Source organism: Lynx canadensis, chromosome D3, assembly GCF_007474595.2.
Source record: "Lynx canadensis isolate LIC74 chromosome D3, mLynCan4.pri.v2, whole genome shotgun sequence".
Classification (NCBI taxonomy): domain Eukaryota; kingdom Metazoa; phylum Chordata; class Mammalia; order Carnivora; family Felidae; genus Lynx; species Lynx canadensis.
In genome coordinates this window covers 66,959,872-66,987,530 of record NC_044314.2, presented here as the reverse complement: position 1 = coordinate 66,987,530, position 27,659 = coordinate 66,959,872, and the positions used below count along the sequence as shown (strand labels likewise).

Sequence of the window (27,659 nt, the reverse complement as noted above, 5' to 3'; positions counted from 1 at the left end):
AACTGATGGCCCCACCACACCTAAGTGCTGTGTTCCTCTGTCACAGCCCGAGGGGGCTGGGAGCTCACCTTGTCCCGTGCTGTCTTCCAGGAGCCATATTCTCTTAGGCTTCAAAGATTCACCTGAGAGCCTGAGCTAGGTAGATGCTGGGAACCCAGGGCCACTGAAGTCTCAACCAGGAAATCATCCTCAGACACGCTGAGGAGCAGAGGGTCCCAGGGAAAGAATGGGGCTGGGGCTGGATCCGGAATAATGGGAGACTATTGTCCCCAGTTTGCAGAAATGGAAACTAAAGCTCAGAGAGGTCCAGTCACTTGCCCAAGGCCACACAGCCAGGAAATGGAACAGCAGGGATCCGAAATCCTCACTTCCCCAAACACGCGACAGAGATGTGGGACATGATTATAGTCGGCACAATGAGAGAGTCGTTCCCACTTGTATCGTTCTCTATGTCCCTCCGAGAAGAGAGGCGCCTCAAGTGAGTTGGTTTAAAGAGAACCAGTAAAGGGGTGCCTGGGTGGCTCAGTCGGTTAAGCGCCCAACTTCAGCTCAGATCATGATCTCACAGTTCGTGAGTTCGAGCCCCATGTCAGGCTCTGTGCTGACAGCTCGGAGCAGGGAACCTGCTTCGGATTCTGTGCCTCCCCCTCTTTCCGCTCCTCCCCTGCTCATGCTCTGTCTCTCTCTGTCTTTTAATAACAAATAAATGTTTTTAAAAATTAAAAAAAAAAAAACAGAGAACCAGCAAAGGTACAAGTGTGCAGATGGGGCACAGACATGGTCAGAATCATGAAGGTGGGCTGCAGGTGACCTGAGTTGGAAATGCTATTAGGAAACGTGGGAGAAGATTCATTGGTCGATGGGTCTGATGTCTCTCAGACTTCAGAGCATCTGCTGGGAAGGAAGGTAATCGGAAGGGCTTCTTCCCACTGTCTTGACTGCACCCCCTCCTCTCTGGGACTCCAGGGACCTGGGGCCTGGGAGGGGCATGGGGAGGGCAAGAAGGAAGGAGAAACCAGATGCAGGAATGCCTGCCAGGCACTCCAAAATGGGATGGTTAGGACCTCCCAAACCCTGTGCATGAGAAGTACCCACGGCCTCTCCCACAAGCCGAAGGGAGAAAGCTCTAGGTAAACAGCAAATGAAGCACGGCTTTAAAAGAACGTAACAGCCAGAAGGGCCTTCACGCTGCGGGTTTGTCAGGCTTATTCTGAGGAACAGCATCATCCGGGTAGAAACTGTGGACGAGACACCATCCAAATGTTCTTGGCTACAAGGAAAGGAGGCAGAGGGAGGAGAGGGGGGAAAGGGAAGAGAAGGAAGGGAGGATGGCGGGAGGAGGAGGAAAAGGATGACCGGAGTCCAGCCACCCCGTGTTCCATAAACACAGAAACCAAGGCCACTTCCCCATCCCGCCATGGAGTCGTTAAAATATGCCTAGTGATCCACGACTCCTCTTCCTGTCCATGCAACGCTCAAACGCACGCACTTAGGAAGGCCTCTGCAACGACAGAAAATATTCTCGTGAGATTTCTTTTCCCGTAACATACATCGTCAGTGACCGTAAGTCGACGGTGCCTGTAACCAGACATTCGTGCGCACAGAACTGGGGCGCTGTGCTGCCTGACTCTGGTGCGGCCAGGCAGTAGCTGTGAGCCCTGGTGGGGCCCTCCGGGAGGACAGCCACACGTACCAAACTATGGCTGGAATTGGAGAAATGATACTGGGGAAGCTCTGCAGCACCGTCGGGACATCGGAACCGGTCTTTGCCCTCAAAAGCTTCTCCCCCCCGGGTCACCTGGGTGGCTCAGTCGGCTGAGCGTCCGACTTCGGCTCAGGTCATGGTCTGGCAGTCCGTGGGTTTGAGCCCCGCATCGGGCTCTGGGCTGACTGCTGGGAGCCTGGAGCCTGCTTCGGATTCTGTGTCCTCCTCTCTCTCTGCCCCACCCCCTCAAAAATAAATAAACATTAAAAAAAAAAAAAAAAAAGCTTCCCCCAGGAAGGAGCAGACCTTCCTGCTAAGAAAGCCCCCGTCCGAGCTGGCAAAGGACAAATCCCCACCCGCCCACTGCTGTGTGCCTTCAGACTTACCTCTGCTGGCAATCTTCTGAGAACGTGACGACCAGACTCACCCAGGCTGCCAATGCCACCTGCCAACTCTGTCTCTATTTTGCGGGCTTCTTTGGAAATCTAACTTTTTCTACGTAAAACCTGAAATTCTGACAGGTGCTCATTAGGTTAAATCAAGTTTTGCTTCTGCAGCCGAAAGCTAGTTGTTTCCCTTTGACCCATGTTTAGAGGCTGCTGGGGGTGGACATCCATGAGAGGTCGCCATTGCCTGATGACTAAGGTTCTGAATGGTAGCCACGAGTTGGGACCGTGGAAGTCACGGGAGAGTAGTTGGGCGTCTGTGGGCACATTGGGGGTGAGAGCTGAGCAAGCTCAGTGGGTGTCAACTTACAGGTATGACCTCGAGTCAAATGGCTGACCATCTGGGGACCTTTCTTGTGTTGTGCCCTGGATCTGGGGGGATCATGCAGGCCATTTGCAAAAGTGGCCTCAATTATTTCTGTGATGGTATCCATTCTCCTTTTCCATGTCCCTCTGCAAAGCCACCCACCAAATGGTAGAGTCTATTTTCCCTTCCTTTGAATCTGAGCTCAGCTATGTGACTTACCCTGAGCAACAGAACAGAGCAGAAATGACTTTATGCCAATTGCAAGCCTAGGTCTCAAAAGGTCTTGCATACTTCTGCTTGCTCTCTTGAAAAACTGCCACCATGGCCACATAAACAAGCCTGAGCTGGCCTGCCAGGGGATGAGAGACACATGGCCCGGTTTCCCCTACTCTCCTGGCCAACAGTCAGCCAACTGTCGGAGGCAGAATTGCCTCACTGGCCTTTGGCTGACCACAAACACATGAAGAAGTCCATCTCAGACCAGAAGAACCTCTCAGATGAATGCGGCCCATAATGTCAACCCACAGAATTGAGAGCTAATAAATAAATGGCAGTGTGAGGCCACTAAGTGTTGGGGTGGTTTGTTACGTGGCATTATTCATGGTGACAGCTAACTGATACAAGGGGGTGAGAAGTGCTTCACCTGCCTTACACCTCCTGGGGCAAGACCAGGCAGCTATCATGAGGCTCTGTCCCCATCTGGGTATGGGCCACTGGGGTGCGGTTGGGAGGACACAGTCTCCAAAAGCAAACCTTTCTTCCCTACGCATTAAAAAAATTCCCGAAACACAGAAATGAAAAAATAACCCATAGTCACACATTTCTCTGTTTATATATATTTTCTCTCTATATAGACACAACTCTTCAGTAAACAGTTACAAGATATGTTGGCAACACTGAGAGAAGGAAGAGGGCACTCCATGGACAGAATGACTCCCACGCACTCGATTCCCGGACACAAGGACGCAGGACGTACGGAGACCAAAATAAACACCATAAGCTGAACAAATAGGAGTTGTTCCAAATCACAACCACGGACACTTCTCTGGAACACCATGAGAGAAGGCGGAGAAGAGATTGTGTTCTATACTTTGGGACTAGTCTGTCGAGAAAAATAAATCAGAATCGGAAGGTCTGGGACCCGGGTCTTGCTAAAATAATGTCCTCTGTAACGAAGAGCTGAGTGGCTAGGAAAACTTTGATCTGGATGTGTTTTCCTCGTCTTGGGAAGGTGGGGACCAAAGCCAGGAGGTGCAATTTTCACGGAGCACATTCTTCAGAGGCAAGGGACACTTAGGTCTCGTCCGTCCTGCTCAGGAGTCCCCACGTGGGAGACTGGGGGGTTGGGATGCAGTTGAAGGCACTGGGGCCCAGGGGCGAGCCTTCACAAGCACGCAGGGTAGGGGTTCCTCCCCCTTCTGGTTTGCTCAGGACAGAGGACTAATGTACCCTCTCTGTGAATGCTTCCTTGTGCTTATATGAGTCTCCTCCCCTCTCCAAAATCCTACCTTCCATTCTGGGGAGGAGCCTTCCAACCTGACTCTGTTTCTCCCATGTGTGTTCTCAGAAAAGAGCTGGCAGGACTGCTCTATCAAAGGACAGGTAGGCAGGGTGAACCAGCTAACTCGGGGTCTGTTTGTGACTGGCAACCCTTTGTGTGAAGACGCGGAGGGGACCACTTCCAGACTTAGCCATCCATGTTCCGGGGGCCAGTTCATCAGCATATTTTCCAAGGAAAACACCCATCACAGTCTACTCTGGCGGACCTCTGCCTTCCTGTTCTTCCTTTGTCCTGAGTGATCAAAGGCACCTAGGGAAAAGCCAGCTTCCCCCACCTCCCTTGAAGTGGCGGCCACTCACACACACCTTCCAAACTTCTGGAGCATCAGACCCAAAGTGCAGAAGGAGAGGCGAGATCTTCCCTAGGAGGTGAAGAAACGGATGTGGACTCCACCCTGCCTGGAGGGCTTTGGGCGGGACCTCAGGCTAACTCACACCTACCACACTTCTCACCGTTCAGCCCTTCCACCCTTCCCTCCCTCTCCGGGGAGCCTCTCAGGGAGAGGCTTTCTTGAAAAGAAGGAAAGAAGTCTCTCCTGGGGTCAGGTGGAGGAGAAAAAAAATGAGAGACCACAACAAACAGAATCCAGGTCCCGAGAGAGATGTGGACTCCCGTGTGCCTTTTCTAAGTGGGAGAAAGCCTCAGGAGCAGGTGGTTAAACAAAAGAGGGGGAAGGAGATACACTTGCAGCCCCTCCTCTATGCCACTGGTTCTCAAGTGGGGACGTGTGGCAAAATCTGCAAACCCTTCGGGTTGTCACAGCTGGGTTGGGGAGGGGGTGCTACTGGCATCTTGCAGGCAGAGGCCAGCGATGCCGCTTACCTTCCAACAATGCACAGGATGACCCCTCTCAGAAGACGATTCACCCAGCACCCTGTCAACAGCGCCGAGGGAGGTGCAGAAACTCTGCTCCAAGCCTGCCTGCCGGCCATGTTCTGGGACATCTCCAGAGGCCCCTTTCAGAGTATAGAGGTAGCCCCACAGACCTCTCCTACACTAGTTCCCCAAGAAAAACTCCTTCTCCAAGTCTCCCCTGACGGAACAGTTTGGAGGGGTTGGGACAGCATAAGAGAGAGGCAACCATTCTGGAGACCACAAACGAAACTGTTCCCTCCATCCACTGACGTACCCCAACTCCCACAAGGGAGAAATCCCAGACTTGGACAATCTTTGGTCAAACAGAAAAACGTAAGGCTGAACTCAAGGGGCAAACCCTCGACCCCACCTGCCTGGCGGCCAAAGTTGGGGCAGTTTCTCTCTGCACAGAAGTCCATGCTCATGAACAGACACCAGGACCTCGCTCCCGGGGCAGCCGGGAGGAAAAGCGGGCTGAACAGGTGGGTGGCGGCACGGCTGACAGGGCTGGGGTGAGGTGGCCCTCACTTGTTCTCAATCAGAGTCTGCACCTTGTACACGAGGTCCCGGGCCAGCTTCAGGACGTGTTTGGTGTTGTGCCGCTCAGCCATTTCTGAAAGAGCAGAAGGCAAAAATCTCATGAGCCTCCTTCTGTGTCCATCCTTAGGTCACTTGCACCTTCTAGAAGGGAGGGGGGGGGTGTCCCTGGGGGTGTCCCCAGATGATGTCATCTGGCATCATCTCCAGAGGAGTTCCAGAAGCAGACACTTTGGAGAAGGCCTGCATCTCTGGGCCTTAGTTTCCTCATCTGTAAAATGGGGATTGCAACAGCATCTACTTCACAAGGCTGCCGTGAGATCAAACGACATGATGTTGGCTCACAGTGCTTGAAAAGAGTTACATCTTCCCACTCGCCTTGCCTCATGTAAACACGATGACTGGGAACCTTTTGAGAAAACCATGCTGGGCACATTGCAGGTGTTAAAAGATACAAAAGAAGGAAGCAACAGGAGAGGGGGGAGCAAAAAAAAAATTTTATTAAGTGCCACATAAATACCTAGGAATAAACCTAACCAAAGATGTCAAAGATCTGTATGCTGAAAACTATAGAAAGCTTATGAAGGAAACTGAAGAAGATACAAAGAAATGGAAAAACATTCCGTGCTCATGGGTTGGAAGAATAAATATTGTTAAAATGTCAATACTACCCAAAGCAATCTACACATTCAATGCAATCCCAATCAAAATTGCACCAGCATTCTTCTCGAAGCTAGAACAAGCAATCCTAAAATTTGTATGGAACCATGAAAGACCCCAAATAGCCAAAGTAATATTAAAAAAAAATTTTTTTTTAGTCTTTATTATTCATTTTTGAGAGAGAGAGAGACAGAGTATGAGCAGGGGAGGGGCAGAGAGAGAGGGAGACACAGAATCCGAAGCAGGATCCAGGCTCCAAGCTGGTAGCACAGAGCCCAACGCGGGGCTCGAACCCATGAACCGTGAGATCATGATGTGAGCCGAAGTCGCACGCTTAACTGACTGAACCACCCAGACACCCCTAAAGTAATATTGAAGAAGAAGACCAAAGCGGGAGGCATCACAATCCCAGACTTTAGCCTCTACTACAAAGCTGTAATCATCAAGACAGTATGGTATTGGCACGAAAACAGACACATAGACCTATTCATAGACATGAATAGACACTTTTCTAAAGAAGACATCCAGATGGCTAACAGGCACATGAAAAGATGCTCAATGTCGCTCCTCATCAGGGAAATACAAATCAAACCACACTGAGATACCACTTCATGCAAATCAGAGTGGCTAAAATAAACAAATCAGGAGACTACAGATGCTGGAGAGGATGTGGGGAAATGGGAATCCTCTTGCACTGTTGGTGGGAATGCAAACTGGTACAGCCGCTCTGGAAAACAGTGTGGAGGTTCCTCAAAAAATTAAAAATAGAATTACCCTATGACCCAGCAATAGCACTGCTAGGAATTTACCCAAGGGATACAGGAGTGCTGATGCATAGGGGCACTTGTACCCCAATGTTCATAGCAGCACTCTCAACAATATCCAAATTATGGGAAGAGCCTAAATGTCCATCAACTGACGACTGGATTTATATATACAATGGAATACTACTTGGCAATGAGAAAGAATGAAATCTGGCCATTTGTAGCAACACGGATGGAACTGGAGAGGGTTATTCTGAGTGAAATAAGTCATAGAGAGAAAGACAGATACCATATGTTTTCACTTATATGCGGATCCTGAGAAACTTAACAGAAGACCAGAGGGAAGGAGAAGGGGGAAAAAAAGTTACAGAGAGAGAGGGAGGCAAACCATAAGAAACTTAAATACTGAGAACAAACTGAGGGTTGATGGGGGGTGTGGGAGAGGGGAGGGTGGGTGATGGGCATTGAAGAGGGCACCTGTTGTGATGAGCACTGGGTGTTTTATGGAAACCAGTTTGACAATAAATTATATATATACACACACACACATATATATAAAAGTGGAAATGCCTAGTGACTTTGACAATACTATACTTATACTATATTAAATATTATATATTGTATACTAAATGCTAAATAAAAATGTAGCCAATACTAAATAAATAAATAAATAAATAAATAGCGAGCCACATAAAATGATCGGATCTTGAAAGCGGAATAATCCTAAACCTAGACGTTTATCATAAAGAAATCATTTATTGGATTGGGGCGCCTGGGTGGCTCAGTCAGTTGAGCGTCCAACTCTTGGTTTTGGTTCAGATCATGATCTCACAGTTCATGAGTTCAAGCCCTGCATCAGGCTCTGTGCTCACAGTGCGGACCCTGCTTGGGCTTCTCTCTCTCTTCCTCTCTCTACCCCTCCCTGTGTGCACACATACACACACACACACACACACACACTCTCTCTCTCTCTCTCTCTTTCTCTCTCAAAATAAGCAAATAAAACTTAAAAAAAAAATCATTTACTGGATGAAAAAAAAAAAGGGCCTTAAGACCATGGTTCCCAAACTGGCTACCAAGGTACCCCAGGGTGCCACTTCTGTACGTTGTGAGGGAAACATAATGATATTCCGTATCTGTTCAACACCACATAAACTGGTAGCATCTGGGAGGTCACACGTTGCCCTACATGCCTATCAATGACTTCATATCTTTGTAACGCTAGGTTTTCTGTAAGCAGTTAAGCAAGTTTGAGAAAAAGCAAAAACCATGAGAAAATCACTGTGAAACAGGAAATACATGAAGGTGAGGGTGTCTAATCTGGTTCCAGTGTTTGAGAAGCTGTGCAATGCCGAACAGGTGCACATATCCCATTAATTGTTGTGCTTATTTAAGAATGACATAGAGAGGCGCCTGGGTGGCTCAGTCGGTTGAGCATCTGACTCTTGGTTTCTTTCGGCTCAGGTCATGAAATCAGTTTCGTGAGTTTGAGACCTGTGTCTGGCTCTGTGCTGACCGCACGGAGCCTGCTTTGGAATCTCCCTCTCTCCCTGCCCCTCTCACACTCGTGGTGTCTCTGTCTCCCTCAAAAATAAGTAAATAAACTTACAAAAAAAGAGAATGACATAAAGATATTATTTTCTTTGGACCAACAGGTATCATTTTTGCAAACAGCTGCTAAGTTGTTGGGATATAAATAGTTATCAAGTGGTTTGGATCTAACTACTTGCTAAATGGAACTTTTGGCCTGGGGTGCTGTGAAAATTTTATAGAGGCATAAAGGGCACTTTGTTTTTTCAATCACACCCTCAAACTGAAAACAATCTAGCTACCCAACAATAGGGACGGTTCCTTATGCTGCAGACAGTGGCTATAGGTACACTCGACAGCCTTAAAAAATGATTAAATGGAAGACACTTGTTAAAGTATTAAATGAGGGGCCCTGGGTGGCTCAGTCGGTTAAGTGTCCAACTTCTGCTCAGGTCATGATCTCGTGGTTCGTGAATTCGAGCCCCGCGTCGGGCTCTGTGCTGACAGCTTGGAGCCTGGAACCTGCTTCTGATTCTGTCTCCCTCTCTCTCCGGCCCTTCCCCTCTTGAGCTCTGTCTCTCTCTCTCTCTCTCTCAAAAATAAGTAAACATTAAAAAAATTTAAAAATTTAAAGTATTAAGTGGAAAAAACGGGATACAATTGGATTCTGTGATGGTAACAAATACATGACTGGAAAAGATGAGAGGGGGAAAAAAAGGTTTTCTATTGAACCCACTAAATGCCATGTGGTTTCTTGGGTTGGAAAATGTTGGAGCAGAAAAAGGGCATCAGGTGAAATCAAAGTCTGTAGTTTCGTTAATAGTAATGTACTGATGTTAATTTCTTAGTTGTGAGAAAAGTTCTAGGACCAGGCAATGCAGAGACCCGAGGGGTGGCTGAGTGAAGGAGGGCAGGAATTCTTTGTACTATATCTGCAACTTCTCTGTAAATCTACAGTTATTCCAAAATAAAAAGCTTATTAAAGAAAAATCATGTTTCTGGGGTAAGGTCAAAGGTGGGTTTTTTTTTCTTCCTTCTTTTGCTTTAGGTTTTAAAAAATTAAAAAAATTTTTAATCTTTAAGAAGCCTCCACGTCCAATGTGGGGCTGGGACTCATGACCCTGAGATCAAGAGTCTCATGCTCTACCGACTGAGCCAGCCAGGCGCCCTCCCTCTTTAAAAAAAATTTTTTTTGTCTTAAAACATTAAAAAAATATTTTTTAATGTTTGGTTTAGAGAGAGAGAGAGAGAGAGAGACCAAGCGGGGAAAGGGCAGAGAGAGAGGGAGACTCAGAATCTGAAGCAGGCTCCAAGCTGTCAGCACAGAGCCTGATGTGGGGCTCGAACTCACAGACCCCAAGATCATGACCTGAGCTGAAGTCAAATACTTAATTGACTAAGCCACCCAGACACCCCTTATTCTTAAAAAAATTTTAAATAGTGATAACAGTAGCAATAGCTTCCAGCTATGGGGCCCCTCATATGAGCTGGGTATCATGTGATAGGCTTTATCCATGTTGTCTCATTTAATTGTCCGAACATCTCTGTGAGGGAGGTGTTAGTAGCATTCTACCTCAAGGAATCTGAAGCCCAGAGACATAAAGTCAGTGGCCCAAAGTCACACAGCACCCGAGTGGCTGGGATCAGAATCCATTATCTGTCTGATTTCAATGACTGTGCCCTTCTCATGCCACTTCAAATGCCTTCCCATGCCTGCTTTTGTACATATCAACCCTCCGAAGCAGACGCTCTTATTCCATTTTACAGATGAAGAAGCAGATGGGAAACGGCTTATCTGTGGGCATAGCTGGCTGGTGGGAGAGCCAGGGTTTGCCCCTGAGCCTCATTTCAACATTCATGCTCCTTCTGCTAGATTCTTGAGAAAAATGCATTCTCAGTGTTACAAGATGTCAACCCCTCCATTTGGAAATAGACATAAGAAGAGGGCGGAACCCCCCTATATCCCCTCCAAGGCCCCACGAAGGGGCCTGTCAGAAGCCCGCACTCCTCAGATGACACTGTAGTCATGTGAGTACTGTTAAAGAATTTGATGATATCTGTGAAATCCATATTGTTCTCCAAGATGATGTCACGGTAGACCTCCACCAGAGCCAGCGCGATGAACAGGATGTAGTGGGCGGACGAGACGTGCTTGGCTGCCCAGATGGTCTCCCAGACAGAGAAGACGTCATCGTAGACAAGTTCTGCGTGAGACACCAGTACGCACATGCGTGGGGAGAGGGTAAGCCACAGAGCTCACGGTGCTGCCCTCCCTTTGGGAAAATCCCAGGCCAGCTGTGTCCTTCCTTCACTTCTGTCCTAGCACTGCAGAGAGCAGGCAGAACTCAGGTCAGGAGGTAGGAGACCCAGACTCTGTCATTTGACTGTAGGAAGCCTCCGTTTTCCCCATCTGTAGAGGAGGTTATGCAGACTAGGGAGGATGTAAGTTTCCAGCTTCTGGAAGGGGAGGAACCCAGAATAATCAGGTCTGATTTACACCGACCTGTCCCTGCCCTTTGACTAGCATCCCCTTTTTCTCTCTGCACCTTGTATCTCCTTAGCACCCAGGGGGGTATTCTCTTACCCCTGTACAAATGCGGAGCTGGCTGTTGCCTCTGGGGCTAGTCAAGAAACTGGAGAGAGTGATGGTTGAGAGCAAGGCTTCCTATGTCCACTAAACTCAGTCTGAATCCAGCCCCACCACTTGCTGGCAAGGTGACTTTGGGCTAGCCCAAGCCTCTACCAAGAGCCTCTCTCTCTCCTCCTCTGTACGTGGGGTGAGGCTTGCAAAGATAATACATACAAATGGCTCAGCACACACTGCCCGGCGCGTTAAAAACGCCTTCCTGCAGGGTAGATACTCTTATGAGCATCACTCCGACTCTGCACAATAGCAGTGTGCTGTGCCCCACGTCATTTCCAAGTCACATATGCACCATGCTGCGTGAGATTCAGGGCACCTTGTCTATGAAAGGCGGCAGAATAGAATGGAAGGGAACTAACTGGGCTTGGGGCTAGACAAAGGCGGCCTAAGATCCTGGCTCTGCCGGTCCTACCTCTGAATTCGATTTTCAGCCTTGGTTTCCCCATCTGTAAAATGGGGACTGTAATGTGGCGGGGTCCCCTCCCTAAGGAAGGACAAAAAACCTCAAGGTAACCTGGCTAATGTGCGTACATGACAACATCCCTCACGACCTTGTGACATGAGACCCCTTAATCTGACCGCATGTTTGTGTGTTCCCACGTATGGGAGACACAGAGGTGAAACATATATAAAAAAAACTACGCCACGTGGCGTTCGAGGCTCGGTTCTTCGGGTACGAACCCAACTGAGCGGTGCCGGCGGGAATAAAGCTGCTTCCTGGAAAGAAAAGCCTGGGTGTCACGACTCTCTGTGCGAGAATCCTGCTCCAGTAACAACACCTACTGCGCGGTGTCACTGCGAAATAAGGCAGGCGAGCCAACAGTCACAGCGCGATAACTGGGTGTTACTCTCTTCCTCTGGCTCTGCTGCAACACCCCCACCCTCGCCTCCTCGGTACCTGTTCCCTGAGGGTCTGCTGCCAAGACTCTGGGAATAAGACCCCAGTTTGAAGTCCATACCTCACTTGAAATCCAGCAGGAACCAGCGGTAGCAGAAGTAGAAGTGAGTGTAGTCCCCGTTCTGATGCATCAACTCAAAGAGCTCGGAGTCCAGAATCTGCCAGCGGGAGAAAAGGTTGGCATCAGCCTCCCAGCAAGAGGCTGGACCAGAGGGGACAGAATGAGGGCACATCCTCATACCGGACCCCACTACAGCCCCTACAACCAGGTGGAGCTAAAAAACGGGCAGAAGATTTGAAGTGAAAATCAACCCAGCTCAAGTCAACCCCAGTGACTTCTCTGAAGACCTGCAAGTAAAGATCCACCAAAGCACATGACAGATGCTCAGTGGGATGAGTCAGGAAAATGCGAATCTAAACCGTAATGAGACACCACTGCACACGCGCTAGGATGGCAAGAACCAAAATGATGGACAACCAAGTGTCAGTGAGGAAGGAGAGAAGCTGGGACTCCGGCACGTGGCCGGTGGGAACGTAACACGGGGCAGCTGTCACCTCACTCCTGAGTGTATCACCAAGAGAAATGAAAACATCTGTCCACATAAAAACCTGTAAGCGAATCTTCCCAGCAGCACAATCCACGAGAGCCAAAAAGTGGAAACCACCCAAATGTCCATGAATGAACGATGGGATGAACAAAATGGAATGAACTGGCTTGTGCTGCATTACACGAAGTGTGGCTCTGAAGCTGATTCGGGGTCCATCAGGCTGAGCTGGAATAAGTTATACTGTTGAACAGGACTGGGTCAAACCTGGATCAGCGACCTCATGTTGGCAAAGTGCGTGTCCATGGCGCCCCCATGGGGAAAGTTCTGGTTCATCCTCTTCATGAGCTCCGTGAAGCAGCTGAAGGCCAGGGCCTCTGGGGAAAGAGCACAGCAGAAACGGCCGATGCTGCCACTGCCCAAGGAACCCCAAGCTCCCAAGGTGATCCCAAGGTCGAAGGCTCCAAGCTGGTTCTTGAAACCCACAGCCGAAGGACAAACACAGAGACGATGGAGTGTTAGCGTACTGCACTTCAGGGGATGTTCTGCAATCTAAATACATACTTCCCTCCTTGGAGGGTTGAAATAGCCTTTCTTTTAGGAAATAATGGTGATACCAGATGCTCTTTTTCTAAAAGATCCCTAGTTGCCAATTGGTACCATCTGCGATCTCTTTCCTTCAACTCTGTATGTCAGCATCCTGTTCCTTCTTCTAGAACTTTATGAAGGGAATAATCAAGTATGTATTTCTTATCTGTAGCGTCTTCCACTCAGTATATATACTTAAAAAATTTTTTTTAATGTTTATTTATTTTTAACAGAGAGTGAGAGAGAGAGAGAGAGAGAGAGAGAGCATGAGCAGAGGAGGGGCAGAGAGAGAGGGAGACACAGAATCCGAAGCAGGCTCCAGACTCCGAGCTGTCAGCACAGAGCCCGACGCGGGGCTCAAACTCACAGACCGCGAGATCACCACCTGAGTCGAAGTCGGACGCTCAACTGACTGAGCCACCCAGGCGCCCCAGTATATATACTTTTAGATGCTTTAGTGTATTAGTTCATGCATGTGTATTGCTGACTGGTATTCCATTGTATGACTAGAGTACAATTTATCTATTCTTTTCTTGTTGGACATTTACATTATTTAGTTTGGTGGTTTTATGGATTTTAAGCTCAATGAACATTTAATGTATAAAAGAATAAAAGAAAATAATTAAAGATCTCTAATTTGCTCTAATAAAAAGTTGATGATGTTTTCTTGGTCCCCAAACTTTTTTTTTTCTTTTTCAAAATTCTACCAGTTCATGAAATTCTCAAGTCTGGGAATCACTGGATTAAAACAGCAATTGTCAATACTGGAAAGGCGCTGACAGGCATTATGCAGAGAAAGAGTCCAATAACTCTGGGAAATGCTAGAGAGTGACTACATATATTGAAAAGTAAAGGCTCTGAGAAGTCCTGCAATAAAGAAACCTGTTTCATATTGTTTATGAGCCAGCGTTTAGAAAACTTTATTTGAAAATGATACCTTTTTTTTTTTCCTAATACCTGGTAACTCTGGAGAAAGTTACACTAGACTGGAAGGTTTCCCAAGGCACAGTAAGACCTCATTCATTTTTAAAAACACTCTATTTTTCACGGGTGCCTGGGTGGCTCAATTGGTTAGGCATCCGAATTCGGCTCAGGTCATGATCTCATGGTTCATGGGTTTGAGCCCTGTGTCGGGCTCTACGCTGACAGCTCAGAGCCTGGAGCCTGCTTTGGATTCTGTGTCTCCCTCTTTCTCTTCCCGTCCCCTGCTCGTGCTGTCTCTCTTAAAAATAAATAAACATTAAAAAAATTTTTTTAAATAAAAAGACTTGATTTTTTTAGAACAGTTTTAGACTTCTAGAAAAGTTGAGAAAGGAGTAGGGACAGTTTTTGTATACTACATTTGTTACAATTAACAACCCGCTGATGATACATTATTAACTAAACTCCATAATTTTGTTTATTTTCTGTTCCAAGAACCCAACCAGGATAACACATTACACACAGGTGTTATCTCTCCTGGGGCTCCTTTCGGGTATAGAAGTTTCTCAGGCTTTCCTTGTTTGTGATGACCTTGGCAGTTGTGAGAGTGGTTGTCACATATTCTAAGGGATGCTTCTCTACTGGAATTTGTTGGATGTTGTTCTCACGATGATACTGGCTTTTGGGGTTATTGAGCGAAAGACCATGTGGGTAACATGCCATTTTAAACACATCATGTCAAGGGCACCTGCTATCCACATGATTTATGACTGTTAATGATGATTTCGGTCACCTGGCTGACTCAGTGTTAGGTTTCTCCACCACAGTTTCCCTCCTGCCCATACCCCCTTCTATGCTGAACTTTTTGGAAGGAAGTCACCATGCACAACCCACGTCTAAGGACTAGGGAGTTATGCTGCCCATTTATTTAACAGTCTTATTGAGATGTACATCGCATAACATCCATCATTTCAAATGTACAGCTCAGGTTTTTAGCATGTTCACAGAATTGTGCAACCATCATCTGTAAGGTGGGAACACTTCCATCACCCCCAAAAGACACCTGCACACATCAGCAGTCATGGCCCATCCACCCCCCCACCCCGCCCACTCCCTGCCCCTGTCAACCATTAGTCTATTTTGCCTCTACAGATTTGCCTCTTCTGGACATTTCCAATAAATGGAATCATATACTATGTGGCCTTTTGTGTCTGGCTTTTTTCACTTAGCAGAGCCTCTTTGAGGTTTCACACTATATCAAGTGTCAAATCATTCTTTTTTTTTTGCCAAATCGTTCTTTTTTTATCATTGCAGGGCTATACCACATTTTGGTTATGCATGCATCCACTGATGAACACTTGGGTTGTTTCCACCTTGGGGCGATTGTGAATAATGCTGCTGTGCACATGCTCACAGAGAGTGTGCAAACACTGCGTTTTCATTTCTCTTGGGGATATACTTAGGAACCAAACTGCTGGGTCCTCCAGTAACTCCACCTTTAACATTATGCAGAACTGCCAGTCTGCTTTCAAAATCTCAGAGACAATGTCTTCATATTGTCACTAACACTTGATATTTTCCATTGTTTTCATTCTAGCCATTTAGTGGGCATGAAATGGAATCTCATTGTGGTTCTCATCTGCATTTCTCTGCCGAGTAAAGATGTTGAGCATCTTTTAATATGCTTACTGGCTACATGTATGTCTTTCATTCTGTTGAGAAATATCTAGTCAAACCTTTTGCTCATTTTTAATTGGGTTATTTATCTTTTCATTATTGAATTGTAAAAGCGCTTTACATATTTTTATTTATTGATTGATTGATTGATTTATTGATTTATACAGCATGAGTGAGGGAGGGGCAAAGGGAGAGGGAGGCTCCACACCCAGCCTGGAGCCTGACGTAGGGCTCCATTTCACGACCATGAGGGCATGACTTGAGCCAAAATCGAGACTCAGGCTTAACTGACTGAGCCACCCGGGTGCCCCCCTTTACATATTTTGGATATAAGTCCCCTGTATGATGTATGTGATTTGCAAGTATTTTCTTCCATTCTTTGGGCTCTCTTCATTTTCCTGACGGTACCCTTTGAAGCACAACAGTTTTAAATTCTGTTCAAGTCCCATTCAATTTTAATTTTGTCGCTTTATTCTTTTGGTGTCATATCTAAGAAACCATTGCTTAATACCCAAGGACACAAACCCAAGGTCACAAAGATGTACGCCTGTGTTTTCTTATAATTTTGTAGTTTTCATTCTTACATTTAGGTCTATGATCTATTTTTTAATGTTTATCTATTTTTATGAGAGAGAGGGACGGAGTGTGAGTTGGGGAAGGGCAGAGAGAGAGGGAGACACAGAATCCGAAGCAGGCTCCAGACTCCGAGCTGTCAGCACAGAGCCCGACGAGGGGCTTGAACTCATGAGCCACGAGATCATGACCTAAGCCAAAGTCGGTGCTCAACCGACTGAGCCACCCAGGCACTCCAGAAATGCTTATTTCTGGACTGCCAATTCTATTCTACTGATCTGCATGTCTATCCCTGTGGGACTACCACACTCTCTTTATTACTGTAACTTTGTAATAGGTTTTGAAATTGGGAACTGTGTGTCCCCTAATATCTTCTCCTTTTTCAAAACTGGTTTTGCTACTCCTGGTCCCTTGCATTTTCAAATGAGTTTTAGGGTCAGCTTGCCCATTTGTGCAAAAACTGCAACTGGGATGCTGATAGGGATCACACCGAATCCAGATCAATTTGGAAAGCACTCTGCCATCTTAACAGTACTAAGTCTCCCGACTCACCAACATGAGGTGTCTTTCCATTTATTTAGATCCTCAATTTTTTCTTAAACAATGTTCTACAGTTTTGGCATACAGGCATACCTCATTTTATTGCACTTTCCAGATACTGCATTTTTTACAAATTGACGGTTTGTGGCAACCCTGCATTGAGAAAATCCATCAGCGTCATTTTCCAAACAGTATTTGCTCACTTTGGGTCTCTGTTTCACATTTTGATAATTCTTGCAACGTTTCAAGCTTTTTCATTATTGTATTTGTTATGATGATCTGTAACCAGTGATTATGACTTGCCGAAAGCTCAGATGACGGCTACCATTTTTTAGCAATAAAGGATTTTTAAATTAAGGCATGAACATTATTTTTCTAGGCATAATGCTAACGGACTACAGGGTAGTGTACTCGTGACTTGTACATGCACTCAGAAACCAAAAACTTCATTTGACTCGCTTTATCACAATATTTGCTGTATTACAGCAGTCTGGAATTGAACCTGCAAAGCTTCCACATCTTCTGTTCAATTTATTCCTAAGGGTCTTCCTTTAGATAGTATTACAAATGTAAATGCCTTCCTAATTTTGTTTTTGCATTGTTCAATGCAAATGTATGGACGTACAAATGACTTTTGTATACATATCTTGTATCTTGCAACCTTGCTGAACTTGTTTATTAGCTCTAAGATTATTTTTTATACCTTAGGATTATCGGTATATAAAAATCAGATCTTCTGCAAGTAGAGATAGTTTTACTTCCTTTCCAGTATGGCTACCTTTTATTTCTTTTGCTTCCCTAATTGTCCTGTCTAGAACCTTTTGTGGCAAAAGTGGACATCTGTGTCTTATCTGTGATCTTGGGGGAAAGCATCCAGTTTTTCACCATTGAGTATGAACAAGCTGTAGGATTTCCTTGGGTGCCTTTTATCGTGCTCAGGAAATTTCCTTCGATTCCTAGTTTGTGGAGAGTTTTTAACATGAAAGGGTGTCGAATTTGGTCAAATGCCATTTCTTTGTCAACTAAGATGATTGTGTCATTTTCATCCTTTATTCTATTAATTTGGTGAATTATACTGATTGATTTTCATTCATTGAACCAGTCTTGTTTTCCTGGGATAAATCCCATTTGGTTATGGTATATAGTCTTTTCTAGAGCTTGCTAGATTCAGTTTGCTAGTGTTTTGTTGAGGGTTTTTGTCTTTATATTCATCAAGGACATCACTCAGTAGTTTTCTTTTCTTGTGATATCTTTGTCTGATATTAGTATCAAGGTACCAATGGGTCTTCATGTAAGGACTGGCCTTATACAATGAGTTGGGAAGTATTCCCTCCTATTCTGTTTTTTTTGGAAGAGCTTGTGGAGAACTGGTATTAATTCTTCTTTAGGTGTTTGGTAGAATTCACCAGTGAAGACATCTGGGTGTGGGTTTTTCTTTGCTCCCCTTCATGTCTGTGCAATCAGTGGCTAGCAAAGGCCTGGCTGGGTGTCGGGCACCTGGTGATAAGTGTGGACTAACATGGAACAACAAGCCTTTCTATTTCCCTAGGACCTTGATGCATTCACCAGAGTCAGAAAGTAAGGTTAAACCCCTCCTCTGCAGTGGGAAGGAAAGTGCACCCCTGGCCTTGGGGTGGCGGGGGGGGGGACATACTCACCGTCATCCAGGATGACCAGCAGTGGAGCCAGGAGGTCACACATGCCCTGGACATAGCCGATCTCAATGTGCTGCCAGATGTAGCTACAAGAGAGAGACGATGGGCCTGAGGATGGCACTTACGACCTCTGTCTCTCCAACCCCCCTGTCCTCTTCCTCCTTCCTGCCACAGCCCCCCATTCCTACCTGGACCACTCACTCCCTCGGCTCCTGCCTCCACCCCTTCCCCAGTCCCACTCTCTTCAAACATCCTATTCTCAGCCACCAGGATGGCCTTCCTAAAGTCCAGCTCCAAGAGGCCACCACATCCTCACAGGCTGCCCACTGCGAGACAACGTGCAAACGCCTTCCCTGGGCGTGTAAGGCACTCACTGTCTTCGCCGCGTCTTCACAGCCCCACCATCGCCTCCCAGTACTTCTTCCTTTCGGGCACACACTCACACCCCGGTGCCTGGCCCTAGCACTTCTGTGCCTGGAGTTCCCATCTGCCCTTGAATAACAGTAACCACTGTTTACTGGGCATGTACTGTATGCTCAGCCACTAAACATATACTGCGCCACGAAATTCTCAAAATAATCACACGCAGAAGGTCCTGGCATATCCCATTTCACAGATGAGGAGACTGAGGTGCAGAGAGCTAAGCGACATGCGTAGTGTCATACACCCAAGAATACATGGCAAGGGCAGGATCTGAGCCCAGGTGGCCTTACCACAGGGTACGTGTATGCCAGGTGGTTTGTTCAGTCTCTCCTAATTTTGCCAAGGGCCATCTTGCATGTCCCCGCCTGTGTGGGCTTCCACACTTTCTCCCAAGGCCATAACCCAGCAAAAGCCAGTCTATCCTTCCTTCTCCCCCAGCACCTTCTCATTTTAATGTAACATATATTAGAGTTAATTATATTTGTGTCTTGTGCTCGCTTCGGCAGCACATACACTGAAACTATATTTGTGTCTCCTCAACTCAATCTTGAGAGGCAGTGATTGATTGCTTGGGAGACTGTAAGACAGAATAGTTACGAGGTAGTACTTATTAATAAAAATGAGTTAGAGCAGGGGTTGGCAAACCTTTCCTGGGAGGTCCAGATGATAATTAGCTTCGTCTTTGCAGGCCTAGGTTCTGTCTCAACTACTCAACTCTGCAGAAGCAATCATAGATACTATGCAAACAAACAGGCATGGCTGGGTTCTAAGAAAACTGTATTTGCAAAAACAGGTGATGGGGCTGGATTTGGCCTGTGGGCTGTGCTAGCAGGTCTTTTTTTTTTAATGTTTATTTATTTTTGACAGAGAGAGAGAGAGAGAGAGAGAGAGAGAGAAGAGTGAGTGACAGCCAGAGAGCCAGAGGGCCAGAGGGGAGGGGCAGAGAGAGAGGGGAACAGAGGATCTGAAGCAGGCTCTGTGCTGACAGCACAGAGCCCGACATGGGGCTCAAACCCACAAAATGTAAGATCATGACCTGAGCCAAAGTTGGACACTTAACCGACTGAGCCCCCCAGGTGCCCCCGTACTAGTAGTTTCTGAACCCCTGAGTTAGAGTAGTATGGAAAGACATCCAGGATGCATTTTTTTTTCATTTTACTTGAGAGAGAGAGAGAGAGAGAGAGAGAGAGAGAGAGAGAGAATCTTAAGCAGGCTCCATGCTTAGTGCAGAGCTTGATGTGGGGCTCGATCCCACAACCCTGGGATCATGACCTGAGCCGAAAGCAGTCGGATGCTCAACCGACCGAGCCCCCCAGGATGCATTAAGTGTAAGAAGCAAGTGGTAGAAAAATATAATATTAATCCTACATAGGTAAAATTAAGAAGACATTAAAACACGCATGCACTCATGTTATATAATATACTACCTATGATGTTATTTTCCATCTATATGCGGCTTGGGAAGACATTCACTAAATCCTTAGCAGTAGTTTCTTTTAGGCGAGGGGCATTGATAACTGGACAGGGAAAGCAGTCTCTCTTTATACCTTAGGAACTTCTGGTTTCCTTGGTTGATCTAGGTATTTAATATGCCTGAGTTACTTTCATATTTTAAGAAATAACATATTTAGTATGTAATGAGAATAAGAAGCTCCAGATCTTGGCTGAAAGAAAAAGAAAAAAAAAGCACAGATGTTTTAAGAGCCCGAGAGATGTGGGCAAGAGTTCCTGTCCAGCCACTGCCCAGCTGGGGGACTCCGAGCAGTATGGTACCCCTCAGCCTCCATTTCCTCACCTGTTAAATGGGATAATATTTGCCCCATAGGCTTGTTGTGAGGACTAAGTGAAATGACGTTAGTAAAGGGCTCGGGGTGGTGCCTGGTATACAGTTAAGTACTTAACGAATGCTCTCTATTATTATCATTACTGGGACAGTCACCTTATCGCCAGGTGGGCAAGGTGCCAATGGCAGAGGCTGCGGTCTGGCTGGGCTCTCTGTAGCCCCCGCCTCTGCCACCCCCTCCCGCTCCCCTGCAGCCCACCCCCCACCTCACCGCCCCTCCCTGCCCCCCAGCCACCTGCACATGACGTTCCGCAGCTTTTCCAGGTTGGCGGGCGTGAAGTACCAGTAGTTGCGGTCACAGCGCTGCACGTCCTTCTCGATGCGGTGCAGGTTGACGGTGTACAGGTCCAGGAGCTCCGGCTGCAGGCCCCCAGGAGGGGACGGAGAGAACAATTACACGCCAGCTCCTCACAGAGAGGTCGCGTTCCAGACAGTCTCCCTCCTCCTACCCCCCTCCTGCTGTCACTGAAAAGAACATCCTCTCCCCGGACCAGGTGGGGGTTTGATTTCATTTTTGTGGTTTTCTGAGAAAGCCTCTTTTCACTTTGTACGATGACAGTCCCTTTTTCTTTCTTTCCCTTTTATGAAACAAAACAATTCTCTAAGCTGCAAAGACGAGTTCTCCTCACTGTGCACGACGGTTGGAACTAGCTGGAGATGCACCCACCGCCCCCGCGGGACACTGGACAGGAAGACGGAGAAAGCGGACAGGAGTCCAGTTCTGGCATATGCCGGGCTTGCTGCCTTGACCCCTATCTGAGGAAAAGGTTCAGTGATATGGCAAGAAAAATGAGGAACGATTAAAGGCCAAAAATTCACCACAAAGGCAAGAAATACCAAATCTGGCTTTTGCCTTGAGGAAAGCTTCCAGACTGGGAAACCTGAAGCTTGGATTTAATGGTTTAGGGATCCTTCTCCCTGAAGGTAAGGAATCTAATAAGAGATTTTCACGCATTAAGGCAGGATCCCCAAGAGCCACATCCCCAGTAAAGGAATGGTAGAAAAAGCTACTTACATCTAGGGCCTTAAAGACAACTACCTGTCTTGAACATAGGTGTCAAATGAAGTATAAAATATACCTCCCTGGATAATTAACAGCCTCACACCAGGTTTATATCTTACGCAGGTGGATAACCTAAGAGCAGAAGTAACTTCTAGATGAAGGTGGAGAAAAAAAAAATCTAAGACGACAGCTATTCACCAGGAGCAGAAGACTGGGGAAGGTCTGAGGCTCTCAGAGAGCATTCTTGAGGCATACAAAATGAACAGAAAACCTTGAGGTTTCTGAATGTTCTAGAAGAGATTTAGAAAACTGGCAGAGGTTGGGGGCTGGGGGGAGCGAATTAATGATTCGTATGTAGCAAACGCAGGACAAGAAAACAGAGATGAGGAAATGAAAACACATCCAGAGAAAACAAAATTTTCTGGCAGGAAAGAAAAAACAAATTTCTTTCCCTGTGTCCTCCCCTGCCTCCTGTAGGTAATAATTCTGATTCATTTCTGGCTTTTTCATCCGTTGTTTTTGAAAACAGATATATTAACATCTCCTGTTTTAATGCCAAAGGTGTCACAGTGTGCATGTTTTTTGTGCTTTGCTTTTTATTTAATATTGAGTGGGATGAGTTAACATTTCATGGAATAAAATGGAAAGCTGTGCAACAACATGTATAATAGAATTTATGTAGGATTTTCCAAAAATTACCAAACAGTGCAATGTATTGTCTTCATACTGTGTACATACTTGTGTGCATGTAAAGGCAAACAGACGGTCTGGAAGGATACACAGCGAAATGATGACATTTCTAGGGAGGGCAAGTGGGGGTTAGGAAGGGTCAAAGCCAAATTTAGCTCTCTCTGCAATATTTTAATTTTTTACAGGAGGAAGAGATTCACATATTACCTGTGTAACTAAAAACTCCTTTTTTAATTTAAAAATTTTTATTTTTTTAATGTTTATTTATTTTTGAGAGAGAGAGAGTGCGAGGAGGGGAGGGACAGAGGGAGACGCAGAATCTGAAGCAGGCTCCAGGCTCTGAGCTGTCAGCACAGAGCGTGACGCGGGGCTCAAACTCACAGACGGCGAGATCGTGACCTGAGGCCGAAGTTGGACGATCAACCGACTGAGCCCCCAAAACTCCATTTTTAATGCTAGCATAAAACAAGTGACCTTAGATGATGGACATCCAATCCCTTTACTCCAAGTTGAAGGGGGGGGATGGGGAAGGGGGGGCACCTCCCCGAGGGTCACCTGTGTGCTGCTGCTGGAGTCACTCTGCAGGCGGACGTGCTGGCGGCCTGAACTGCAGCTCTGGGAGGACTGATAGAAAAAGGGGCCAAGAGAGACAGAGACAGAGAGATTGAAGGTGTGTGTGAGGCTGCATCCAGGCTCTGGGGCCCTACACTCAGCTCAGGCAGGGATTCTGTAAGTGTGGCCTCATCTCTGTTCCTGACTTGGGCAAGTCCCCTGTCAGGGCCTCAGCTTCCTATCTGTACCACAAGAATAGGGAGGGGGGCGCCCTCTGCTCCCTGGCATCTCCTCAGGGGCCACAGCAGCCATGGGACTCCCTCCCCCCTACTCTTGCAATCAGAAAAAACCACCTTTAACTGCCCTGTCCTCTAGACCTCTGGACAAATATTTAAGATCAACTCAGAGCTCCTGGTACTAATGGCCTGATTTTTTTGTTTTTGTTTTTTTATTCCCCTCTGTATACATGCTTTTGCCCTATAGCTTCTAGTTCCCACCTACTCGGATGCTAGGCTTGGCCACGGGCCCTGCTTTGGCCACCGGGACATTAGTTAGCAACCTTACCAGGGCAGAGGTTTAACAAGTACTGTGTATTTCCGCTTCGTCTCTTTATGATCTATGTTCACTATGTGAATGTGCCCAGGTCAGCCTGCTGGAGGATGGGACGTGTGGAGCAGAGCCCGGTCGCCTCAGACATGTGAGAGAGCCCAGCAAAGATGAACGAGGCTTTTAGCAGACCAGGCACTGAAAGCAGGCTCAAGAGTGAGCCCAGCCAGCCCCGCTCAGGGCAGAACTGCTCAGCTGAGCCAGACTCAGGAGTACACACGAAGGGCTTTAATGTTAGGAGTCACCGACTTCTGGTGGTTGCTTGCTACCCTAGGCAGTATTATTGTTGGCAATGGATGAGTGTACAAGCACTGGGGAAGAGAATTAATTTTCTTCTCGGCTTCTCCTTTGGGCTGCTAAACTGGAGGTTCTGAGAGGGCAGGTATGTCTGACCTGGTCGCTGGAGTGCTCCTGGCATTCCAGGACATTCCTGACCATTGTTGGCATGTAGTAGGTACTCAGTGAGCACTGGCTGAAAAAATGGGAGCCTAGCACTGTGCTAGGCGCTTCGTATGCACTACCTCATTTGAGCTGCACACAAACCTCCCCTATCCAAATGGTCGTGCCCTTTTTATAGATGAAGAAACTGAGGCCCAGAAATATGGGTGCTTGCTTGAGGCCCCAGAGCTAGGAAATGGTGAAGCTAGACTCAAATGCAGGTCTATCAAACTCCACAGTAACCTTCCACCCAAACGCTAGGGGTGAGAGTCCAAAGCTCCAGATACCCAGCCTTCACCATTCCTACAACAGCTAAATGGAGCAGATCCTGGCCTCTATTGCTCCCCCTGTGCTCCCAGATGCATCCCGCCTGTCACCTCATTGCTGATGGTGGAGTCCCGGTGCATCATCCGGTGCAGGTGGCTGTCCAGGCTGGCCCCTGATGAGCATTTAGCCAAGGCAGCCGCGTGGGATTCCCGCTCCCTCTGCTTCACGATGGCCTCACAGCCCAGCCATTCAGCCATGGTCTGTGCGTAGCACGCGTGAATCTGCTCGTCCACCTGCCAGGGCAGATGCAAGGTCACCCCTGGGGAGAGCCGGCCCAACCCAGAAGAGACTGCCAGCTCTGACCTGGGACCTTGAGCACTGGAGACACCCATTCATCATTCATGGACGTCCAACAGACATTGACCGAACACCTACTATGTGCAGGGCCCTGGCTAGGCCCTGGGGATACACAAACGTGCACAAAGCTACTTCTTTCAATGTTCTCTTCCTCTTCTCCCTCCCTCCCTCCTTCCTTCTTTCTTACCTTCCTCCCTTCCCTTCCCTCCTTCCCTCTTCCTCCCTCCCCCTTCCTTCCTTCCTGTCTTCCTCCCTCCCTCCCTCCCTTCTCTCCTTCCTTCCCTTCCTCCTGCCTGCCTACCTTCCTTCCTTCTTTCCTCCCTCTCTTCCTATACACATTCAAATACTTGCTGAGCTTCTCCTCTGCCAAGCAGTGTACTAAACCCTAGAGACAGCTGAAGTGAGAAGACTGTTTCTTTCTTATTATTCTTCCTTCCCTTCTTCTTCATTCATTCATTCACTTATCCTTTCAATTTGGGAAGCACCTACTCTGTGCTGGGTACCAAGCCAGACATATGGGATACAAGATGAGCAAGACGCTTCACGCCATCCATCTATCCACACACCCAACACATTTACTGAGTGCCTCCCATGTGCCCAACAGAGGGCCAGGTGCAGAGGATACAAAGATGAAGAGAACTGACCTCTCCCTTGACTCCAGCAATGGCCTTAGAAAAGGGCTACAGGTTTCAAGCATTTTCCTTGTGGGATTTCAGCAGACAGAAGGGCAACTTGTGTTGTTTCTGTTACACAGCCTGGGTAACTGAGGTTCTGAAACCACCAGAACTCTGGGCACAAATGGGCATGGACAAGCTGATCTGAGTAAGGGTGTGGAGAGGCAGGAAGGGGAAGAGAGAGGGCAGGGAGCCTGCCTCCTGGCTGGGGGGACAGGGAATCCTTAAGCTTTCCAGGGCTTCCGGAGAGAGGCTCGGGGTCCACCCTGCCCAAATTCCTGCCCTTCCTCCCACTGACCTACCTCCAGAAGACTCGTCCAAGCATACATTCCTATTTCCACTGCCTTCTTGGGCGAGGTTCCCATGACCCTGAACCAGGAGGACCCCAGTGGGCTCCTTCCAGGTGCCTGTTTGTCCCAGCCTGGCCCCTCCTTTGCATTTACCCCTCAGCAGACTCCTCTTTGTTTCCTCCCCGGCCCCACCTCTCACTGTTGCCCCCACCTCACTATCCTGTTCCAGCCACCAAGTCCACCATGCACTTGCCACCCTTTTCCCCACAAACCCTCACACACACACACACACACACACACACACACACACCCACACTGCATCATACACATGTCTCCTCTACCTCTAGGGCTTTGCTCTTGCTGGCCCCTCTTCTGAGAGGCCCTTCCTCACCTGGAAAGCAAGCAGGTAGCCTTCTGCATGGCATAGGTGGCCCTGGTATGCTCTTACAACCCTGGGGTTTGCCTACATCTGACTCTGCACAAACCCCCACTACACTGGCAAGGAACTCATCTAATGCACCTCTGGGTCCCCGGTCCCAAGCACAGGACCTGGCACCCCAGAACTCTGTTCCTGTTTGCCAGGAGCCCACGAGACAGGGGGTGAAGCATGGGAGGGCCTCGTGCTGGTCCCGAGATGATTTTAGACAGTTCACTGGCACAGGGTCTTATCATCTGGAATCACAGTGTGATTTCCATTTTCAGTTCCCCTTCTACTTTTCGGATTACGAGGAAGGCCAGTCTGGTGCTACCGTGCCTTGAACACCTCCAATAACACTTCATAATCCCCTCTTTTAACAAAGAGAGCAGGCTTCAGGCAGGCTACAGTATCTACGTGGAACTGAGTTATATCATTTGGTCGTATTCTATTTATTTTTATAGCTTTCCTTCTGTTATGCCAAATCATGTCAGTCTTCCATTAATGGCAGGGATATGAAATACCTTTTTAAGTAAGTTACATACATTTTGCAGTGAGTCAATTTACTGACAAATATTTAGTAAATAGCACAGGTGGGAAATGGATAAGGAATGTAAAATGCCACCAGGTACTGAAAACGGAGTATGAATAAAACAAGTAGAATGTCGCAATACTTTTTATATTGATTACACAATGAAATGGTAACGTACTGGATATGTTGGGTTAAATAAAATATATCATTAAAATTAATTTCATCTTAAGGAAGTGATGTGGACTCACACGCACACACACACCCATATCCACACACACCCACACCCACACACACACACGTGTATGCATGCACGCGAGCCAATGCAGAAGTGACTAAAATCCTAAAGAGGTCTGTGGTGTAGCTAGTGATATTGTGCTGATGCTAATGTCCTGGTTTTGATAATGTGCTACTGCTCTAGGAGGTGTTTCCATTGTGGAAAACTGAGCAATGGGTACAACAGGACCTCTTTATTACAGTTTTTGCAACTTCTTGTGAACTGGGAATGATGTTTAAGAACAATTCAAGGCATCTGTTTCCTTCTACTTTTTAAAATGGGACTATTAAAACACTAACTAAACATTTGTTTGTTTATATTTACTTGTTTAATGTGTATTTATTTTTGAGAGAGAGAGCACAAGTAGGGGAGGGTCAGAGAGAGGGAGACAGAATCGGAAGCAGGCTCTAGGCTCTGAGCTGTCAGCAAAGAGCCCAACGCGGGGTTCAAAGCGGGGCTCAAACCCATGAACTGCGAGATCATGACCCCGGCCAAAGTCAGACCCTCAACCGACTGAGCCACCCAGGTGTCCCATAACATTAACTAAACGCTTAAAATTAACACACGGGCTCCAGTCATCAAGACAGTGTGGTATCAGCTAAAGATTTCTCATTACAGGGTGGTATTAGATGAACGGAACGGAATGGAGAATCCACGCTAATATGCCCACCTGAGTGCTGACAAGGGCGCAAAAGCCAGTCAAGAGAGGAAGGCCAGCCTTTCCACCAAACCGTGCTGGAGCAACCAGGCATCATAGGCCAAAAAATGAATCTTGACCTAAACCACTCACTGGATCCAAAAATGAGCTCAACACGGATCACAGACCTAAATTTAAAATGTACAACTACAGAACTTGATAAAACTTTGAGAAAAGAAACATAGGAGAAAC

At 47.1% G+C, this 27,659-nt stretch overlaps 1 protein-coding gene across 1 annotated transcript in view; it reads right to left on the bottom strand.

The window, feature by feature from the left end:
* Positions 1 to 3,274: 3,274 nt before the first annotated feature.
* The window catches only part of LOC115528050 (small G protein signaling modulator 1-like), a 79,193-nt gene continuing 54,808 nt past the window's right edge, over positions 3,275 to 27,659 (bottom strand). The window contains 10 exon segments of the mRNA XM_032595342.1: positions 3,275 to 5,487; positions 10,402 to 10,569; positions 11,969 to 12,065; positions 12,720 to 12,829; positions 18,410 to 18,492; positions 20,908 to 21,032; positions 21,122 to 21,137; positions 21,268 to 21,428; positions 22,921 to 22,989; positions 24,339 to 24,521. Coding sequence (XP_032451233.1) covers positions 5,399 to 5,487; positions 10,402 to 10,569; positions 11,969 to 12,065; positions 12,720 to 12,829; positions 18,410 to 18,492; positions 20,908 to 21,032; positions 21,122 to 21,137; positions 21,268 to 21,428; positions 22,921 to 22,989; positions 24,339 to 24,521 — 1,101 coding nt within the window. The 3' untranslated portion in view covers positions 3,275 to 5,398.